General features: G+C 38.7%; 1 protein-coding gene across 1 annotated transcript in view; it reads left to right on the top strand.

Moving 5' to 3' along the window:
* Positions 1-9,577, top strand: part of FAM117B (family with sequence similarity 117 member B) — a 29,344-nt gene extending 19,767 nt beyond the window's left edge. The window contains 3 exon segments of the mRNA XM_039555090.1: positions 290-515; positions 1,327-1,447; positions 3,669-9,577. Coding sequence (XP_039411024.1) covers positions 290-515; positions 1,327-1,447; positions 3,669-3,987 — 666 coding nt within the window. The 3' untranslated portion in view covers positions 3,988-9,577.
* Positions 9,578-18,213: the final 8,636 nt, after the last annotated feature.

Genomic DNA, 18,213 nt, shown 5'->3' with positions numbered 1-18,213 from the left:
TCCTGGACACACTGTTCTACCTGACTCTGCTTGAGCAGAAGTGTTGAACTTGATAATCTCAAGAGGTTGCTTCCAGCCTCAGCAATTCTGTGATGATGTGAAATCTTAAAAACTGTTGTCCTTAGTTTCTGAAACTGACATTTTATTTTCTTTCGGAGTTGTATGTAATGAATAAAATTTTCTACCTCAAATGGCTTTATGAAACCCAAAAAGATCCTCACCACTACTGGATTTAAAGAAATTGCTACCCAGACAAGAGCAGCTGTCTGATGCCTTTAATTTTTAACAGCCTCAAGATATTCCAGATGGGCACCGTGCCCCGCCTCCATTGGTGCAGCGCAGCAGCAGCACTCGCAGCATTGATACCCAAACGCCCGGTGGAGCAGACAAGGGCAGTAACAACAGCAGCCGCTCCCAGTCAGTATCTCCAACCTCATTTCTTACTATCTGTAATGAAGGCAGCGAAGAAAGTCCATGTTCTGCAGATGATCTGCTTGGTGATTCCAGAGATAAAGGTACTGTGTCACTTTAAAATTCAACACTGCTGAACTTGCGTGATGTTCATAACCACGTAGGTAAAAAAGAGGGTTTGTTCCCTGCATCCATGGAGAAACAGTAGAATGTGGGGTTTTTGGTACATGATCTGTTTTTTTTCAAATTGCTCCAAGTACTGTGTGTGCACATATTAATTAAAGCTGGATAGATGTGACTGAGGAATGTGCTTCCCAAAAAGCTTTTGTTTTTAAATAATAGATTCTTAAAGTATTTTAAGCAGGTTGAGGAAGCAAGAATCTACAGTATCAGGTGAAACTGTTGCTTGTGTTGGGTATCTTTTATGATCTTGGACAAAATGGGCAACCTTACAGCATTTCATGCACACACCCATAAAAGTTTAAGTGTTGGGTTTATTTAATTATTCTTTTTTTAGCTGAAATATTTTGGAAGATCTTAAGAGAATTTTATAATTCAACATAAAGCTGTTCTGGTTTTTTAAGAAATATGGCTTCTGCCCATTTTCTTTGGGTAGATGGTGACAGCACAGAACCATAGATTTAGGTCTGCAGTTACATATTGAAAATGTCCAGGAATGATGAGAGATTGCAGAGGAGCCTGAACATTTTATAAGGAAGAAATAGAAAGAAATAAAGGAATTGAGATAAGAGAGCTTATTTGCAAATGAAGGCTGGAAAGCATATGAAAATGTTTTTTAATTTTGTAACATTGGTGTAATGAAGTGGATTTATATTCGGGGAGCATTTAAAGGTAGCTCTTGTGGTTTTTTTATAGTGTGACACATTTAAGTAATGAGAAACTCTGTTCCTGCAGAAAATGGGAATAATTCTCCCTTGCCAAAATACGCTACCTCGCCAAAACCCAACAACAGCTACATGTTCAAGCGTGAACCTCCTGAGGGCTGTGAAAAGGTGAAAGTCTTTGAGGAAAACTTGTAAGTTGATCTTTGCTACATAAGAAATAACATCTAACAATCAGATTAATTATTGCTTTATTGATTTTGTGTCAGATAGAAGTTATTAGTCCAGGTGCTAAAGCCATGCTAACAGTCTGATCTCTGTTTTTTGGTGACTATGTACTGGCATATGTGTATGTATTTTACTGCTGGAATTTTGTGTTAAAATCTTAAGAGGTGTTTTTTAAAAAACAGCATAATTTGAGAGGACTGTCTCTTACCTGGCAGGCAGTGGGCGAGGAGCTCAAATAATCTGATAGGGAGAGATCTATCAAATAATAGCCTGTAGTGCAGCTGCATCAGCTAATGTATGTCACAGCTTGATAGGCACATCCAGTAATCTAGACTCTGACGACCATATTCTTTTCAGCTAAATCAATGTAGTTATGATACTTCTAGTGACAGAGGAGTAATTTGACCCTGAGTATTTGATGCTTTGATTATTCTGAAAAGGCCAACTTTTGTCATTTGGGAATATTCTGGGAGGTTATGTTTTTTTATTATTATCAGGAGTTTTTATACCCTTATGTGACTTGTATGCAAGAATCTTAACCTGCAGTTAAAAATTCCATCTTGTCACACAAGGAGTGTCAATTGGTTACAATTCTCTTATGCCTATGCTATCTCAAGAATGCCATCTAGTATAAATGTTAGTTTAAAAAAAAATAGCTTGGTTGACCTATGCAAATAAATTTTGAGAGGTCTCTAAAGCCTCTCCCATAGCAATGTGGGAAGGGTTACAGTAACTTAAGTTACCTGTCTCTATTTTAGCTGTGTGCACTATGTTGCCAATAGATTGGATAGTATTCACTTGCTGCAGGAACATATTCTATTGCAGTTTGACTTGCATTTGCATTTCTTTTCGGAAGTCCTTGGTGTGTAACTGCAGGACTGTTCTACTGTAGAGTGAAACAGGCTTCTACAGAAGTTTTTACCTGGCTATGGCAGTTCTCAGACATTGCAGTCTCCTGAAAAAAATCTTTTCATATCTGTTACTTGAATTCCATGTGTATGTGGAATACGTGAGTGTAACTATTTAAAGCTCAACCTTTGTTTAACATAATTTCTATTCGAAGATCCTGTACAGGATTTTCATTTGGGAAGAAAATTTACAGGTGGGGTTGAATTTTCTGGACATTTGGGAGAATCAGCTAGCATGGAAATGTACCCTATTTCATGACCAGAATTACTTTTCAGAATAGAGTATCTCTACGAGAGTACACTGGAAGATTGGCTTGCTTGGCTTAGTAAAACAAAGACGTGCTCATGTCTGTCTTTTACAAATACAAGGAAGCGAGGGGGAGGTTATAGGCTAAAGGACAATGCTGGCAACAAAAAAAGTGAATAAAAATTTCTGATGGCTATTTTCAAGCAGTAAAGAGAGACTTTAAAGCAGATTTCTATAGTTCTGTCTTAAAGTAGAATTTGGCTACTGTAAGTAGATTTACATTGCAGCGTTAGAAGTAAACACAGAAGGCATTCCTAAGCTATCCATGATTTCCATTCCAGCTCTGCTCTTCTTAAAGCATGTCTTAGGCTGAGTTCTATGCTGAAATGGCAACAGTGCAAGTCAGGATCTAAATACGTGTTCCACACTTCCTTCCCAGGTTATAGGTAGATCATGAAAACTACATTTTACTCTCTGCATTGAGTTTTCTGTAAGATGGGTTCATCTTCTGCGGAGATTCAGGGCATACTCATGTGAACATGCAAAGAAGGGAAAAGTATAGAAAAGGGGATGCCCCGATTATCATGAACCCCTTAGAGATATGCAATATTAGGATCATTGGTATGCCAGCTTTCTTTCACAGGGCTTGCTGTATAAATAGTGTCTGTATGTGGGGCAGAACTGGTTGAGCTGTGAAAGTTTCTGGAGAACACAATTGAAAATACTTTCTCATATATTGAATGTGCTAGTTCATGGACAGGGTTTGTGATCAAGCATGAAGTTGGTTGGGTTCCTTAGGTTTGGAAACAGCCTGCCCTAAGAACATGCTGTTGCCTTGCAGCACATGTAAACAAGCAGTTTAAACCATCTTGTCATTTGCTGTGTGCTGTGAGTGTCATTAAGGCATTATTGAGTAGCTGAAATACTTCAAATTGAAACCTCGACTTGTTTCTGATTATGTGTTCAGCAATACATCCCTGCCATGGCAGAATTTGATTGTTCCATAAAACCATTGTGTGTATTTTATTCTAGGCCAAAGCCATTGCATGAAATTCCAGCCTTCTATTGCCCTGACAAGAACAAAGTGAATTTCATTCCGAAAAGTGGCTCTGCCTTCTGTCTTGTCAGCATCCTCAAGCCACTTCTTCCCACACAGGATCTCACACTTAAGGGCACTACACACAGCCTGACTGTCTCCTCCAGCATGACACCTGGTTTGTTACAGCCCATTTCTGTGGCCTCCTTGACTACAAACACAGATCAAGACAGGATCTCTCGTGGAACAAGTACAGTAATACCACAGACCTCTCTGCTCCAGCAGTCAGGATGTATTGAGGAAGCTGAAGAATAATTTAGATTGTCTTGACGTTTTTCTGGGCAACTACTGGGAAAAAAATGGAACCATTTGACTGGACCTTTCTGATCACACACGCACATTGTTTTAACAATTTATGGCACTGCCATAATCAAACTGTTTGTATAATTGACAGTTTGGTAGCACATTGAGAAGTTCAGGAGGATGCAGCAGCTGATGTGCTGTTGTGCTGTCTGCTTTTGAAGACTCTGGTTCTGTTTTTCTCCTGCTTTTTTTAAACACTGGTGAAAGCAAAGACTATCATAATCCTTTGCCGTTTAAAGGACCAGTTGTTGTGATGGTGTGTATCCTCTGACATTTTTTCCCCATTAAAACAAGTCTCAAGACCAGCCAGCTGATCCCATTTACCATTGTAATCTGCGGAGGGAGGGGCAATCAGATGGTTTTGCAAGATGTCTTTTGTATGAAAATGTGTATTTTGTAACAAAATTTTGCCTTTTCTGGTTTGTAGCAGATGGTGTTTCCTGGTGATGATCCCCCTACCCTTTTTTTTTTTTTCCTTTGGTGGGGAAGGTTCTTTTATACTTGGCTGGCTTACAGCTGATGGGACCAAAGGATTGCTGAACTATTACAGCAGTCTCAAATTATGTGACCTTGCTGAACAGCCTCAGATGTAAACAAAGCAAGACAAGTTAATATGTTTGAAACTTTTAAAACAGAAGAGTATGCAAAAACAGTGTTAGTATATAGTGTACATTTTTTTTATACTGAAAATTTGTGCTTCTGGTAAGTCACATTCTTAAAACTCCTTCCTTCACAGAATTCCTACTAGTTTATTGGCTGGAAAATTGCATTTTAAAGCACTTGCCCTGGTATTGTTCTATTTGTCCATAGAATTTTTGTGCAGATGTGGGGAAAAAACATATTATCCTCTTCCTTGGTATTCTTTCTTCCAGAAAATGCTTGGCTCTTACAGGCTTGCTTAGCTCCTTATGAGTCAGCCTGAATCATTAATCACTCTTGGTACAAATTTGCTCTGACATGACTCATCACTGTATTATAGACCGTGGCCACATAATACTGAAATACTGAAATACTGAAATACCTGTGCATGGTTTCCTCCCTTTGTCATAGCAGTGTTTGTGTGTCCGTTGAAGGTGATGGTTTGTCAGGCATGATATGTGTTACGCAGAAGTTTACAGCAGCAGATATGTTCTCCCTTTTTGACTAACAGCTTAGGCTGGCATGTAAAACAGAGGATTTTTTTGATACTTCGTCTGTCCTGATAATGTGACAGTTAATGGTTGCTTTGAAATTACAATAAAAGGCAAAAATGGGGGGGAAAGGCAACTGCAAACAGAAACTGTTCAGGAACTTCACTGAGGTTTCTCATGTGTTCCTGGAGTGCATTACTTGGGTTTGAATTAATACAATTATAGTTATGCAGAAAACTGCAGTGACCTGAATACTGGTGTCATATCCACTTACAAAACAAGTTGATCTTGTACCTCTTTAACAGAGTTAGATTCAGTAATTTCAAAGTAAGTGTCGTCGTGGGCAGTCTCTGGGTCTGAATATTGGTCTGTTACACACAAGCAGTTCTCACTGGCTTGCACCTGCATAACTTCCATCTACATAGCTTCCATGGATCAGTTTTATTCTCAGGTCTCCTCATAATGGCAACTATTTAAAGATGATACTGCAAGTATACCAGTCTTGTTCGGTGCTTAATATGCTGAATTTGCTTGCAAACATTTCGTTTGAGAGAAAAAAAACCCCTGCATATGTGTGCAGATAATAATCATAATTTTGATGCATATTTGCTGTTCCTTTAAATCCTGTATTAGTAACTATGATTGCAGTGTACTTTATTCAGCAAGTAAGTGCAAATCATATTAGAGTGTGCAAATTCTCTCTTTATAGTATTTTTAAAACATGATGCAAAAAATTCAGTAAATGAAAATTGTACCAGGAAGTATGAAAGTATTACACCTGTTAAACTAGCAAACAAGCATAGTTTGATTTACTATGTATCTTCCCATGAAAATGAACAGGATTGTTTTGAAGTAACAGTTTTGATTTGCACTGACATTGTCAGTCGTCTGAAGTTGTTGAGGAACAGAGTTTTAAAATAAGCAGCTTTGTGCATCAAACTTGTGTAATTCTGCCAGTTGATAGTTCTTTTCTAGGCATTGTGGATGTTGATTTGTTTCTTCTGAAACACTGCAGTGCAATTTGAAGCCTAAAATTTACTGCTTTAGTTAGGTTTGTTTAAACCTGGTGTGGCTGAATCCAGATCATATTCAGGTGAAGGAAGTGCTTTTAAGTCTGTTTTCTACTTCTGTAACAGTAGCATGTAAAGAACTTCTTCATTGTTGCCAAACTGCCTAGTGCTTTATTAGGAGATCTTAACTGAATGGTTAAGAACTGAAGGGCTAAAGTTAACAAATAGCCTTTATTACAGCCTTGACACTTAACTGACTTCACCAAAATGCATTCTGATGTTTGTTTTCATCACAGTGTGACTCTCCCAAATAGCAGTGGGCTTTCTTACCGTAGGACTTTCTTTTGCACCTGTTGTTGTAGTACTTCGAGTATCTCTGGTAGTTTACCTTGTATGTTATTGGACAATGTACTGTACAAATTAGTGAGCTGCTCTGATAAAAACCAAATGTAAATGTGTGAAGTTTTTGCTTTTTATAAAAAAACTGCATTCAGGACAACATTCAGTCATTTTTATATGCAGGACAACTCTACTATTGCTGTGGCAGCTCAACTTTATTATGAATCCACACTGAAGAGTCAGAATTAAGAAAATATGACAGCTCTTGTTCTGAGACCAGCTTTGATGTGTGCAGACAAAAATTAGCCTTAAATTTTTTATGTGCTGTCTTGTGCCATAGCATAGCTGTTAGCTGAACTATTTAATTCAATTTGCAAATAGCTTTGAGAGTGCATGGAGCTTTTTAAAAATTCTTTTTTGTATAGAGCGCAATGTTCATTCTTTTGGGGAGCTGACCTGTGCATTACACAAGCACAGTTTTACTGAAAGAGTTTAAATTCTTTTGGCTTACTGAAATCCTAACTATGCATAGACCTAGTCAGTTCCTTGATTGCCAACTTTGTAGCTTAAGATAAAGGTCTATTTTTATGCACAACTCGACACACTTGATATTCTTGTTTTCTTGGTATTTTACACTTCTAGCCACACTTAAAGGCTGGTGGTTGTGTTCAATAACACTGACCGTTGATTTTGAGATATAATAAATGATGTTACTCCAGTTGTAAATTTTACTTAAATCACAAGGAAGGAGTTTATTGTAATGAAGTCCATGGTGACAGCTATGATTATTGGAATTGTTTTTTCAAAAACTCAAGGTGCAAGGGTAGAGGGCTCCTTTGGTAAAGTTTGACCTGCTTCAGCTATTCTTTCCTTGCTTGGTACCATAATCCTGTAGCATTTAAATACTTGGAAAAGTAACAGATGTGCTTAAGTACATATATCTTGGAAAGAAATTCTTGGTTTCAGGTACATATCCCAAGTGAGGAAAAAAGGGAGTGAAAATTAAATATTACTTACTGTGGACGTAAATGGTTGCTGTGTTTGACTTATGTAAAGCAATAGCAGTTCTTATAAAGTATGTTTAGTCTCAGGGCTATTTTTTGATTTGTTCTAAAATACAATTTCCTGGAATTCAGAGTCTGAGACTGTTGAAAAACACTGAAGCTGAGCTTTTTGGGAAGAAGGAAACAAAGTCATATCCATTAAGATTTCCTCTGCCTCAGGCCTGACTTCTTGCTGTTTATTAAGAGAATTCAGTGGTACCACAGTAATTCCTTGCTGAAGTATTACCTGTTCTCTCTCCCTGACATCTCTGAAATGCTGACTGATGTCTTCATAGGAGCTCAGTGCCAGTGTTGTCCATGTTTCCTTGCTAAATGTTTCCTTGCTGAGTACTTGACAGCTTCTCTATCAAGGTGAGAGGGCAAAGGAAGATGCAAAGGAAGTCACCAGAGACTTGCAGTTACAGAGATCATTGCTGCAGGGTGACTTCTTGGGTATCTTGATTTCCACTTGACTCATTGTGTACATGCACGCATACAGTCTGCATAAGTCTGCTGCTTTTATCTGTATGGCTGGAGTCAGGGCTGGTATTTTTGAGACCCTTTTATTATTTTTTTTCCTATGTACAGACTTGCAGAGCTGTTCTCTTCCAGAACTGGTGCACACTTACATGTATCTCCAAAGCAAAGCTTGTGTGTTGTTCTTGCTTGTCCTCATGAGATTAATATAACCTGCAAAAAGGAAATAAAAGCACCCAAACACTTGAGAATATCAGGACTGTGCTCTCTCCATATAATCCCATAGTTTGTGTGCACCCTTCATCAGATGACTTAGACCTGAGCCAGGTTGATATATGTTAAACCAAAAATATTTGCTCTTTGGAAAGGCAATAGAAGGTATGGCCTTCATAACCTAGGGAGGTGAAAAGCACTGAGGCACAATTTGTTTTACTGTGATCAAAGAGTTCTTATAGAATTGTTTTTCTGAATATGGGTATACAGGAAAACAAAGTGACCAATCACTGCAAGATGTACCTGTGTGTTTTCTTGATGTGAGTTTGTGAGCATTCAGCAACTCTGAAAATCAGTTCCACTCTTAGTGTTCTGTTTATACAAAGAATGACTTAGGTGCATTGTTTGGAAACTGTTACTTTGCACATCAAGTGGGGAGAGAATTTTAACTATTCCCAAGTGTTCTGTGAAATTCCAGTCCTGTACCCCAGCTGAACCGGTCCCTTTCTGAGTGCTCCAAACATAAATGGAGTCCTGTTACTGCTTGCTTGGTTTCACTGCATGTCATCAGTAAATACTTTGGGTATGGTCTTTGTTTAACAGCCCTCCATTGGGATTTGTATTTGACTGCAGAGACTTCTATAATGTTGACAGGTCTGTCTGAATAGCAGAAGAGGACTTGGCCTGATAACACTGCAAGTTAACATTTCTTACACAAACTTCTTTTGAAACAACTCTCTTTGAAAATCTGCTAAAAAAAAGAAAACAAACCCCTTCTGAACACAACATCCATCCCAATTTTCAATGTACTGATAGTTAAGAACATAGCTTGGCTTCATTCTAAATTATTTTGTTTATTGAAATGTGCTATTTTTGAGGGTAGCAGTCAAAGGATGTTCAAAACTGCCATTAGATTTGCCTTTGTATGAAATTGGCTGATATGTTTTCCTCTGTTACACTGTGATAACTTGTGGAGATGTTCTTGCTTATGTTGTACTGATAGGTTACTTGTTGCATGTAAAGTGATTTTTGTAAGCAAGAGGAATTCCAGGGATGTTCTGCAAAAAAGGGCCTATTCTGAGGTGATGTACACTGTTGTAAAACTGGAGCAGCTCAACTAATTTCAATGGAATTCTTGATTTACACTAGTCTTTTTGCTATGTGTAGTTATGCCAGTACAATTTTGCACAATGTTATTTGAATATTGCGTTCTGACTTGTGAACTGTTTCTACGGAAAACAGTGAAAATTTTACAAACTGCAATAGCGGAATGTTTTTGGCCTTTTTTTTTTGTTTTGTTTTTGCCTAAAATAAAAAGTTGTCACTTTGAGCTACGGGCTAATCTTGGATTTATTTGTAGTAGCAAGGGTTTTTTGTGTTCTCACAGTCTGAAGATTTGCCTGAGCGTTTACCCTGAGGGCAGTGGGCATTTACTACAAATAAAATAACCACTTTTTAAACCCTTTTGAAAAAAAATCATCAGGATGGAAATCTTTGTTTAATCCATGCCCTCATTCCTCCAGTGTATCCTGGAGAACAGTCCTGAAAATTCTGCCTTTCCCTGTCTTCATCTGCAGTAAGTTTGGTCAGTTCCTGAGGACACTACAATCCCACTATTAGGGGAAGGTGCCTAAAGTCCTGGACTTTGGAAACAGAAGGATTCAGCATGTATTCTCCTGGGAGGGAAGGTATGAGAACAGGACTGAGGAAAAGCCCTGGATTCCTGCTGGTAGGTTCATTTTGCTGTTCAGTAGAATGCAGCTGCTGAAGCCTACCCGGGGAGGCACTTAGGCTGAAATGGTCTCATGTTCTACATGTATCTGTTTACTCAAAACAAGCTTCCTTCTACATGAGCAGAATTTGGAGCCAAAACTTCTTTAAACTAGAAGTGGTGAACTAGATAAATTACTGAGTTCGGGGATTTTTTGCTAGGTCTTCTATTAAATTTTGGCCTTAATTTGTCTAAAAGGCTTGGAGCAATTCCCCTTCTGGGAAATCATTGTCAGTTATGTTTCATTCCAGAATGGAAAGGTAGATTTCTTGGAATATTGTAGAATTCAAGTGTGTACCCCTCAAGGCAGAGCTAGCTTCTGCTTTTCCAGTGGTGGAAAAGCTTGGGCCAATAAATGTGACATCAGAATCAAGTTCTCAGTATTGTGCTTTTCACAGCCAGAGACCATGGGTCAATTTGCACCTAACTAGGAAACCACTTGGCTGAAATGTAAAAGAAATTCACAGCCAGTCAAGTCTGGAGTATTTAATGCTTTCTCACATTTTAGGCTTTTTTACCTGTTCAGTTGTCTATGGATGTTTGCCTGTCTCTACATGAACAGGATCTGATTCTTTATTAAATAGGCTGTGACCTCATTCCTCAGGAAACTATTTCTTCCTACTGATTAGAAATCTGGTATTTATGGTTTTGTGCATGTAAGGATGATCTTACCGTAAATATGTCTGGTGTTCAAAACATCTTCACTTGCATTATATATAGGTTAACTGCAAGAGACATTAAGAAGCTGATGAAGATCATCTATGAAGACAAAGAGAATGGAAAGAGCAACTCTGTGGTGAGCAGTGACAGTTTTCCAATTCTTGATTCCCTGTTTTCATTATGAGCAGTTACGTTCCTCAGTTAAATAGCTGCTCTTTTTTTTTTTTTCTTTGGACTGTAAGGGATAACAGACTGCTGGGAGGATTTCTCAGGTATCTCAGTTTTTTCTTGGAGTTAGGTCTGACTGCATAGCAAATTACTATAGAAGTGGTAAGCTAAGGCTTCTTGTTTTTTATCATATTCCCTTGTCCTTTTACCTCCTCCTGGCTCTCCACTCAGCATTTGGAAATTGTACAAGATAGTCATCCCACCCAGACTTCAGAACATGTGAAGGGCTACTGTCTAACACTGTTTCATCTGTGTACAGCATGTACAGAAGCACTGTTCTCTGCCAGACGTGTACTGGTTAAATGCTGTGTGCTGCAGACATCGGTTAGAATAGGATGGAGGAGATAATTTAGGTGAAGTTCTCCCACACTTGAAAAAGGCTGGATTCATCACCACTGCATATACCCTTTTTTTCAAGTCTTAGTCCTCCCAAACAAGCCTGATCTGCCTCTTCCTGCACTGTCTTTTTACAGAACCCTGTTTCATGTAACCTGGGCCATGGCCCTGTAACTGATGCTTGTATTGATGTAGGAGCATGTCTGTGGTCAATAGCAATTTCACATTGCAGTGACTTTGCTTGTAGTAAAGAAAAAATTCAGTAGTAGATTAAAACCTCATTACTGCAAGCAAAGTAGAACACTGTTCATTAATTCCTACACTTATGAGCATGGGTGTGTAACTGCTGTGATTAAGCTGTTGATTAAGAAACTGTTTGCACAGTTTGTTGTGGATGCCTTTCCCAGTTAAAGATGTGTAGCTGACCACTGTAAGCACTGTTTCACTATAAACACTAATTTCACTGTTGATGGAAATGGCTGTTAGGGAGGTTTCTGTGCTTCCTGCTAGTGGGTATTCACTGCAAGTAGCTGAACAGTGAGCACTGCCAAAATTAATCTGGCTGTGTGTGTCAGGCAGGCAGCAGGTAAGAATGTGTTCTCTTTGCCCTTCATCTTTCCAAATCCCTGAAGTTAATTGCAAGTTAGGACAGAACTTGACCTACAACATCTTGTGTTGGACAAATTAGCAAAGAAGGTACATCCTGGCCTAGCCCAAATCTTCTGTGTGGCTTTTGCAAGATTTTAATCATGTCTGAAAAATACTTTTCTATATGCAGAAATCGTAGAAGCACTGCTGAGCTGCAAGATGTAGTGAGGTGCTGCATAGAATAGTTGAAGGGCTACAGCAGAATTTGACTTACAATATGAGTTACTTCTCTCTTGAGATGAAGTTTTTGTTTCTATTTCCCGTTTAAATAGAGCTAGTTTTGGTCTAGGGTTGTTCTGGAGATTTTTTTTTTTAGATATTCTCAACCTTTTATGAATTATAGATATTTAATTCCTCGTTAAGAGGTTGTTTTATAGCTTGTTCAATGCTGCAGTTTCAATGGAACAATTCCCTTTCCTCACACAGAAAATGGTCTTTTTGTCGTGACCTTTGATTCAAGTTGTAAGCAATGTCTTCAGCCCATAAACCTAATCTTCAGGTTTCTGGGAGATGTTTGCTAAGTTCCAACTAATTTCTTAAAATAAAACTGCAGGGAGCTGTCCTTGCTCCAAGAGCAGGATGGATGGCAGCATTCTCCTGCAGGTGTGTAACAGCTGCCATCCCAAATCACCCGTGTGCATCCACACAGTAAGCCCAGCCCATGGAAAGCAGCAGGTCCCTGAGTTCAGGAGTCACAATACAGGTTGATTCTGATCTTAAGCTGCAATCTCTGGACAGCATCAAATGCAGCTACTCAAAAAGCATGTTTCACAAATGTGTTCAGTTGCAATGCTTGTTTAAAGCTGTATTGCCTACATATCTGTTCTTTTCTTTCATAGCCCTTTCAGTAGTTCCATAAATCTCTTTTTAGAGCCACAACCCCAGTCAAAATAGCTGTTAAAACCCACTGCTGTGCAGTCAGAAATGACAGGATCAGAAAGGCAAGAGCAGCTAGAGTCTGCATAACCTAAAAAGAAATCTTCAAACTGCATCCTGCAGTGTAATTCTCCATGGCCTTGGGCTTACTGAAACCCTCAAAGGGTTGATGCTGGTTTTGGTGCTGCAAGAAGTTAATTGCAAGCTAAGGCAGAGGCATCTCATGGGCAAATTCATGAAAGGGCTACATCCTGGCCTAATCTGGATGGCTGTTTTGTGTGTTTCTTTGGCAATATCAAGATTTAACCATGCCTCTGTTTTGGTATACTGTGTTTGTATTCTAACTGCAGTGGAAAACACAGAACCTGTACTCAGTCTCACCTTTGCTGCTAAAAAAGGTCCTGGGAAATTGCAGATAGTCAGCAGAACAATTCTAAAGCTTTCAAAGTGCCTTGAGAAGTTGTGGATGCCCCATCCCTGTTGATTGGACATCCCAAGTCAGATTGGACAGGGCTTTGAGCAACCTGGTCTAGTGCGAAGTGTCCCTGTCCACTGCGGGGGGATTGGAACAAGACAATATTTAAGGTCCCTTCCAACCAAAGCTGTTATATGATTCTATGAAAAACTAAAATTCATGGCTTTCTTGGGGTTGGGATATGATACCATCATCACATCCACTTTTATGTCCCAAATACAGTTTTGCTGTCTCAGGTGTCAGTTGTAAGCATGTGATTCCTTGAAGACAGAACAATTTAAAAGAATCCTTTGTATGCCCTGGAGTATTTTCCTGGAACTAGTATTTGCCTGGTAACCCCAGGGATTTTATTTTTAGAAAGCCATGGCGTAAAAAATAATTAGCTAGATCTAGTTACCCCCCTGCCTTTTTATCTTCTGTGATGCATCACAAATCATCACTTATCTGCATTGAACCATACCAATTTAATAGGCTTTCAAACAGCTCCAAAATGTCCCAAACCCAAGGTGTTAGAGACTGATTTTTCTCTTAAAACTCATAGTAGGATCCTTTAATGCTGTTCTTCTTGGAACTTAAATGCCCACCATCATGCCAGATGATGGTGTGTGTCTGTAGCAGGATGTTAAACACTTTTTATAATAGTAAAATGAAATTAGTCTGTTTTAAAGACCACTGTAATAAAATACTGTCAATATTTGCCCATAAGATAACTATCTAAACATTAAGCAATTTATCTGCTGAATATCCAGTGGTATCTGGGCTTGAAAGGAGATCCAGATCTGCAAAAATACTGAACTATGTTGATACAGTTTTGATACTATTCTAAACAGCTAGGAAAAAATAATGTTTGTCGTTAAATGCAGTAAGACCTTTTAAAATAATAAAATATTTAAATTGACCTCAGGATTCATCTGTAGACAGACAAAAAGTAACTGAAGTGTATGTAGTTGTCTCAACAAACTGGGAGAGCTGGCCTAACTTGAGTTGATTGGTACATGCAATGAAGTGGTAGATTGAGCTGCTTCACATGTTGAATGCAACTCGAGGAATGTTTCAGATCACCTAGAATTGGGGTCTTAATAAAGTACAAACTTGGTGTTTCTTACCAAAAAATATTTCATAATTCAATAGAAGCACTCTGCTTGAACGTTTTCTCCATCCTTCAGCATGAGTTCCATCACATGAGGCTGGGTACAGCCAGTGTCAAATACTGTGTGATAAGAGTGTTTATGTTACTTTTTTCCCTTCTCTTACTGGCACTTTTCTGGCAATAGTGGGACTTAAAGCATGCAAAGTAAAGAACAAATTCTCTCCCTGAGCCAAGAGTGTGGTACTGCTGTCTGACATTGTACTGTAGTGCTTTCACTGGGAAGTGCAAAATATGGTTGACCTCTGAAAGAGAGGAAAATGAATTTGTGGGAGCCTAAAAGATCAGTAGGACCAGAGGTCCTATCTTGATTCATTTTTCCATTGCAAATTCAGATGTTATCACTTTTGCTAATAACTTTTTGGGAAGTAGTGAATTGGATGTTGACTAAGATGCTGTAAAATACGAGCTATTAGATTTAGTGCAAGGCACAGGCTACCCTGTGGTGACTGTTATTATAAATTAGTACTTATTCCAGTTGTTTGAATTTTGTCTTTCCTCTGAACAGCTTAAGGAAATAATGCCACAGCAGATGATATTAACTGCATCAGCTATTATCCCTTTCTGATTTTATTGTAGTGCTGAACACTACATATGTTACACTTTAAAACATGCTTTACAAGACCTATGATTATTGTAAGAATTAGAGATGATAATTCTTGCTTTTTTTTTTTGCTGAAGTACTAATACAGATTTGAGGAACACTAGACCTTTATTGCATACAAGAAAATTGCACCTAACATTTAAATGAAATTTTTTTTAGTGGATTTACTGGAAAGTCTACAAGAATTCAGTTTAATCGACTCAGTCCAAGCCTATTTCTGATTCTTATTATCTTTGTCTAGTAAGAGCAACTTGGATCAGTATTTTAAAGTGTATGTTTGAAGAGTGTGCATTCAAATTATAAAATTCTGAACCCAGTACTTAAGAATGTATTTTCACTTTGCTGGCTGATCTCTTCAATGCTGAAAGAATCAGGACTTAGTAAGAGATCCAGATTCCCAGAATATTATCCTGATATACTGAGAATTGACTAGTTGTATTCTTTCAATTTTCTAGTTGCCAAAACACAACAGAATTTTACTTCCTTCAGTTTTCTAGTTTTCTCTCCTGCAAAACTTAGCAATGTGTAAAGTAGGACAGTGGGATGTAATGTCTTTATGTGTAAACTTACTCAGATAACTGTATCATAACCTACTTTCAAGATGAAAAATTAATTTCTATAAGTAGTGAAGCTTTCATTTGGTGGCTGCTAGATTTCAATTGGCATTTCTTAAATGAGTGCATGTTCTCATTTGAAAGTCCAGGGTCTGCAGAAATTTTTTCATGCTTTGGAGTAACTGATTCTGCAAGTAGCGTGGAACGAGCTTGTTGGCCGCTACACAGAGGGCAGAGCAAAGCTTTCCCTGTCTGGAGCTGTATTGGGACATTTAAAGCTGTAGCTGGTTTGATTCATCCTAACATTGTGTGTGGCTAATGTGTTAATTAGCCAGCTGTTCCTCTCTTCTGCAGGAGATTATCATGCATGTGCCTTTGACTGGAAGCATTTGAGAATGTGTGCTACCATCTTGGGCTGGGTGACTCCTGGTCTTGCAGGCTGAAACACTCCCTCCTCCTTTTCCTCTTGCAGCACTTTGTGTGGAAAATATTAATGATGATAACATGTTTCAGTACAGAATGGTTGGGTTTTTCAAACTATCTTAGAGGAGAGGAATGATGGTTTATATAGGATCATAGAATATCCAGAGTTGGAAGGGACCACAAAGGTCACAGAGTCCAACTGCTGGCCCTGCACAGCACCATCCCCAGGAGTCACACCATGTGCATGAGAGCATTGTCCAAATGCTTCTTGAGCTCTGTCAGGCTTGGTGCTGTAATCACTTCCCTGGGAAGCCTTTTCCTCTGGGTGAAGAACCTTTCCCTATATCCAACCTGAATCTCCCCGGTACAACTTCAGGCCGTTCCCTCGGATCCTGTCAGTGGCCACCAGACAGAAGAGATTGGTGCTGCCCCTCCTCTTCCCCTCACGAGGAAGTTGTAATTGCAATGAGGTCTCTCCTCAGCCTCCTCTTTTCCAGCTGAACAGACCAAGTGGCCCCAAAACAGTGATCCTTCTGCAGGTACTTCTAGGTGCTGTCTAGATCAGCCCTAGGGTATATATTTAGGCTGATCTCATGGAAAAGATGTTCCACCTACTCTCCCTTCTGAAGAATATTAGTAGGAAATGTCGAAAAGTAGTTTTGAGTACAGGTGTTGCAGGCAATTTTTTTGTGTTTTTTTTTTAACCATTTTCTGGGCTTAAATTTGAGAATCATCAGGCTTATCTGCACATTGTTTCTTCATTGAATTTCTGTATTCTGAACTTCTGGAATAACTCCTGAAATAAGAGTAGGCCTGAGATTTTCAGCTCTTCTTCAGTTTTTCCAATACTGCAAGAAGGGCTGAAAATTAAAGCCAGGAGGCCAGAAGAAATTCTCAAATGTGTATGCATGGGTGGGTCAGCTCCGTTGTAATTTGTTAAATAATTATAAAAAAGTTAGATGACAAAGTATTTGGAGTAGTATTGTGTAAAGGTTACATCATTCTTGCAAAAATTGGGTGTTGTATTTCAGAAAGTTCCTTTAAAAAGGATAAAGAGACATTTGACTTTGAATCTCCATTGTTTGTAATATCCTCTTTCAGTATGAAAATATTTTCCGTTCCCATCAGTTTTGTCGTTTTTTTTATTTGGCAAACATGAATATTTTTCCTGAACTGTGAGTAGAATGCAAAATTGTTATTTTTGTTGGCTTGCAGACATTGTAGCTTCCCCTCCAATAAGACTGGCAGATTTATTTTTAGCGTTCTTGTACCAATACATCTTATGCAGTTATTTAGTGAAAGTAGATTAGACAATCCTAAAGAATAAGTTTGGCTTAGGCCTTGCTTGCAAGATTTGGGGGTGAGCTGTATGTGACAGAGAATAGGTTCTTTCTATCTGTGAATATGCAGTAAGTTTTACTCCATGGTTACACAGCTATCTGCTTAGTGCTCTTGGCTGTCTCCATCTCCCTCTAATCCAGCTCCAAAGGGACTACTTCTGACATTCCAAACTGCTGAGCAGCTTTCCGACAGCTGCTATTGAAATCTGAATAAAAACAAAACTGTTTTCTTTGCCTTCCCTCCCAAATGGGGATCAGGTGAAAACAGCCAATTTCTTGTGTGTGCCAACTCTACCCCAGTGCTGCACTGCCAGTGCTGGGGCGGTCACCTCTGATGTGCTTCAAACCCTGAGAGTTGGAGTTGCGCTTTAGAGAGGATGAATAAGTTGTGGGCTTTCAGTTTTAAGGGCTGGAAATGTGAGTCCTGTGCACAGAGGGAACTGCTTGGCACTGTGGGTGAGGTGGTCCAAGATAAACAGCAATCATTTGTGACCCCACCACCATGGTTCTGGACCTTTAAACTCTAGCATTCAATCTACAGGAAAACTATCTTAGGTGTTTCAAGTATTTAATAAGCTAAGTGTTAACTTTTCTGTTCCTGGTAATTCAGTTATCCAGGTAGAAGATTAGACACACTGTAAAATGTGTGTTTAGAATGTGAAAAAGAAATGAAATGAAAGACTGCAAGTTGAAGAAGAAGATTAGAATTAGTCTTTTTTTAGTTGAGAGGGTTTTTTCCAAGAATTCTGGGAAGCAGCTATTTCCTTTCTAATGAAACATCTACAGAATGTTTATGATTCTTCTAGAGTGCAGTTTATTTTTTGTGCTTGTTGCTTACTGATATTTCTGGAAATGTCATCTTTCTTCTCTCCACATTCTTCACTGGGGTTGCTTAAGGGAGACT

This window comes from Corvus cornix, chromosome 7, assembly GCF_000738735.6.
Source record: "Corvus cornix cornix isolate S_Up_H32 chromosome 7, ASM73873v5, whole genome shotgun sequence".
In the NCBI taxonomy this organism is placed as follows: Eukaryota; Metazoa; Chordata; class Aves; order Passeriformes; family Corvidae; genus Corvus; species Corvus cornix.
This window is presented reverse-complemented; position numbering and strand designations above follow the sequence as displayed.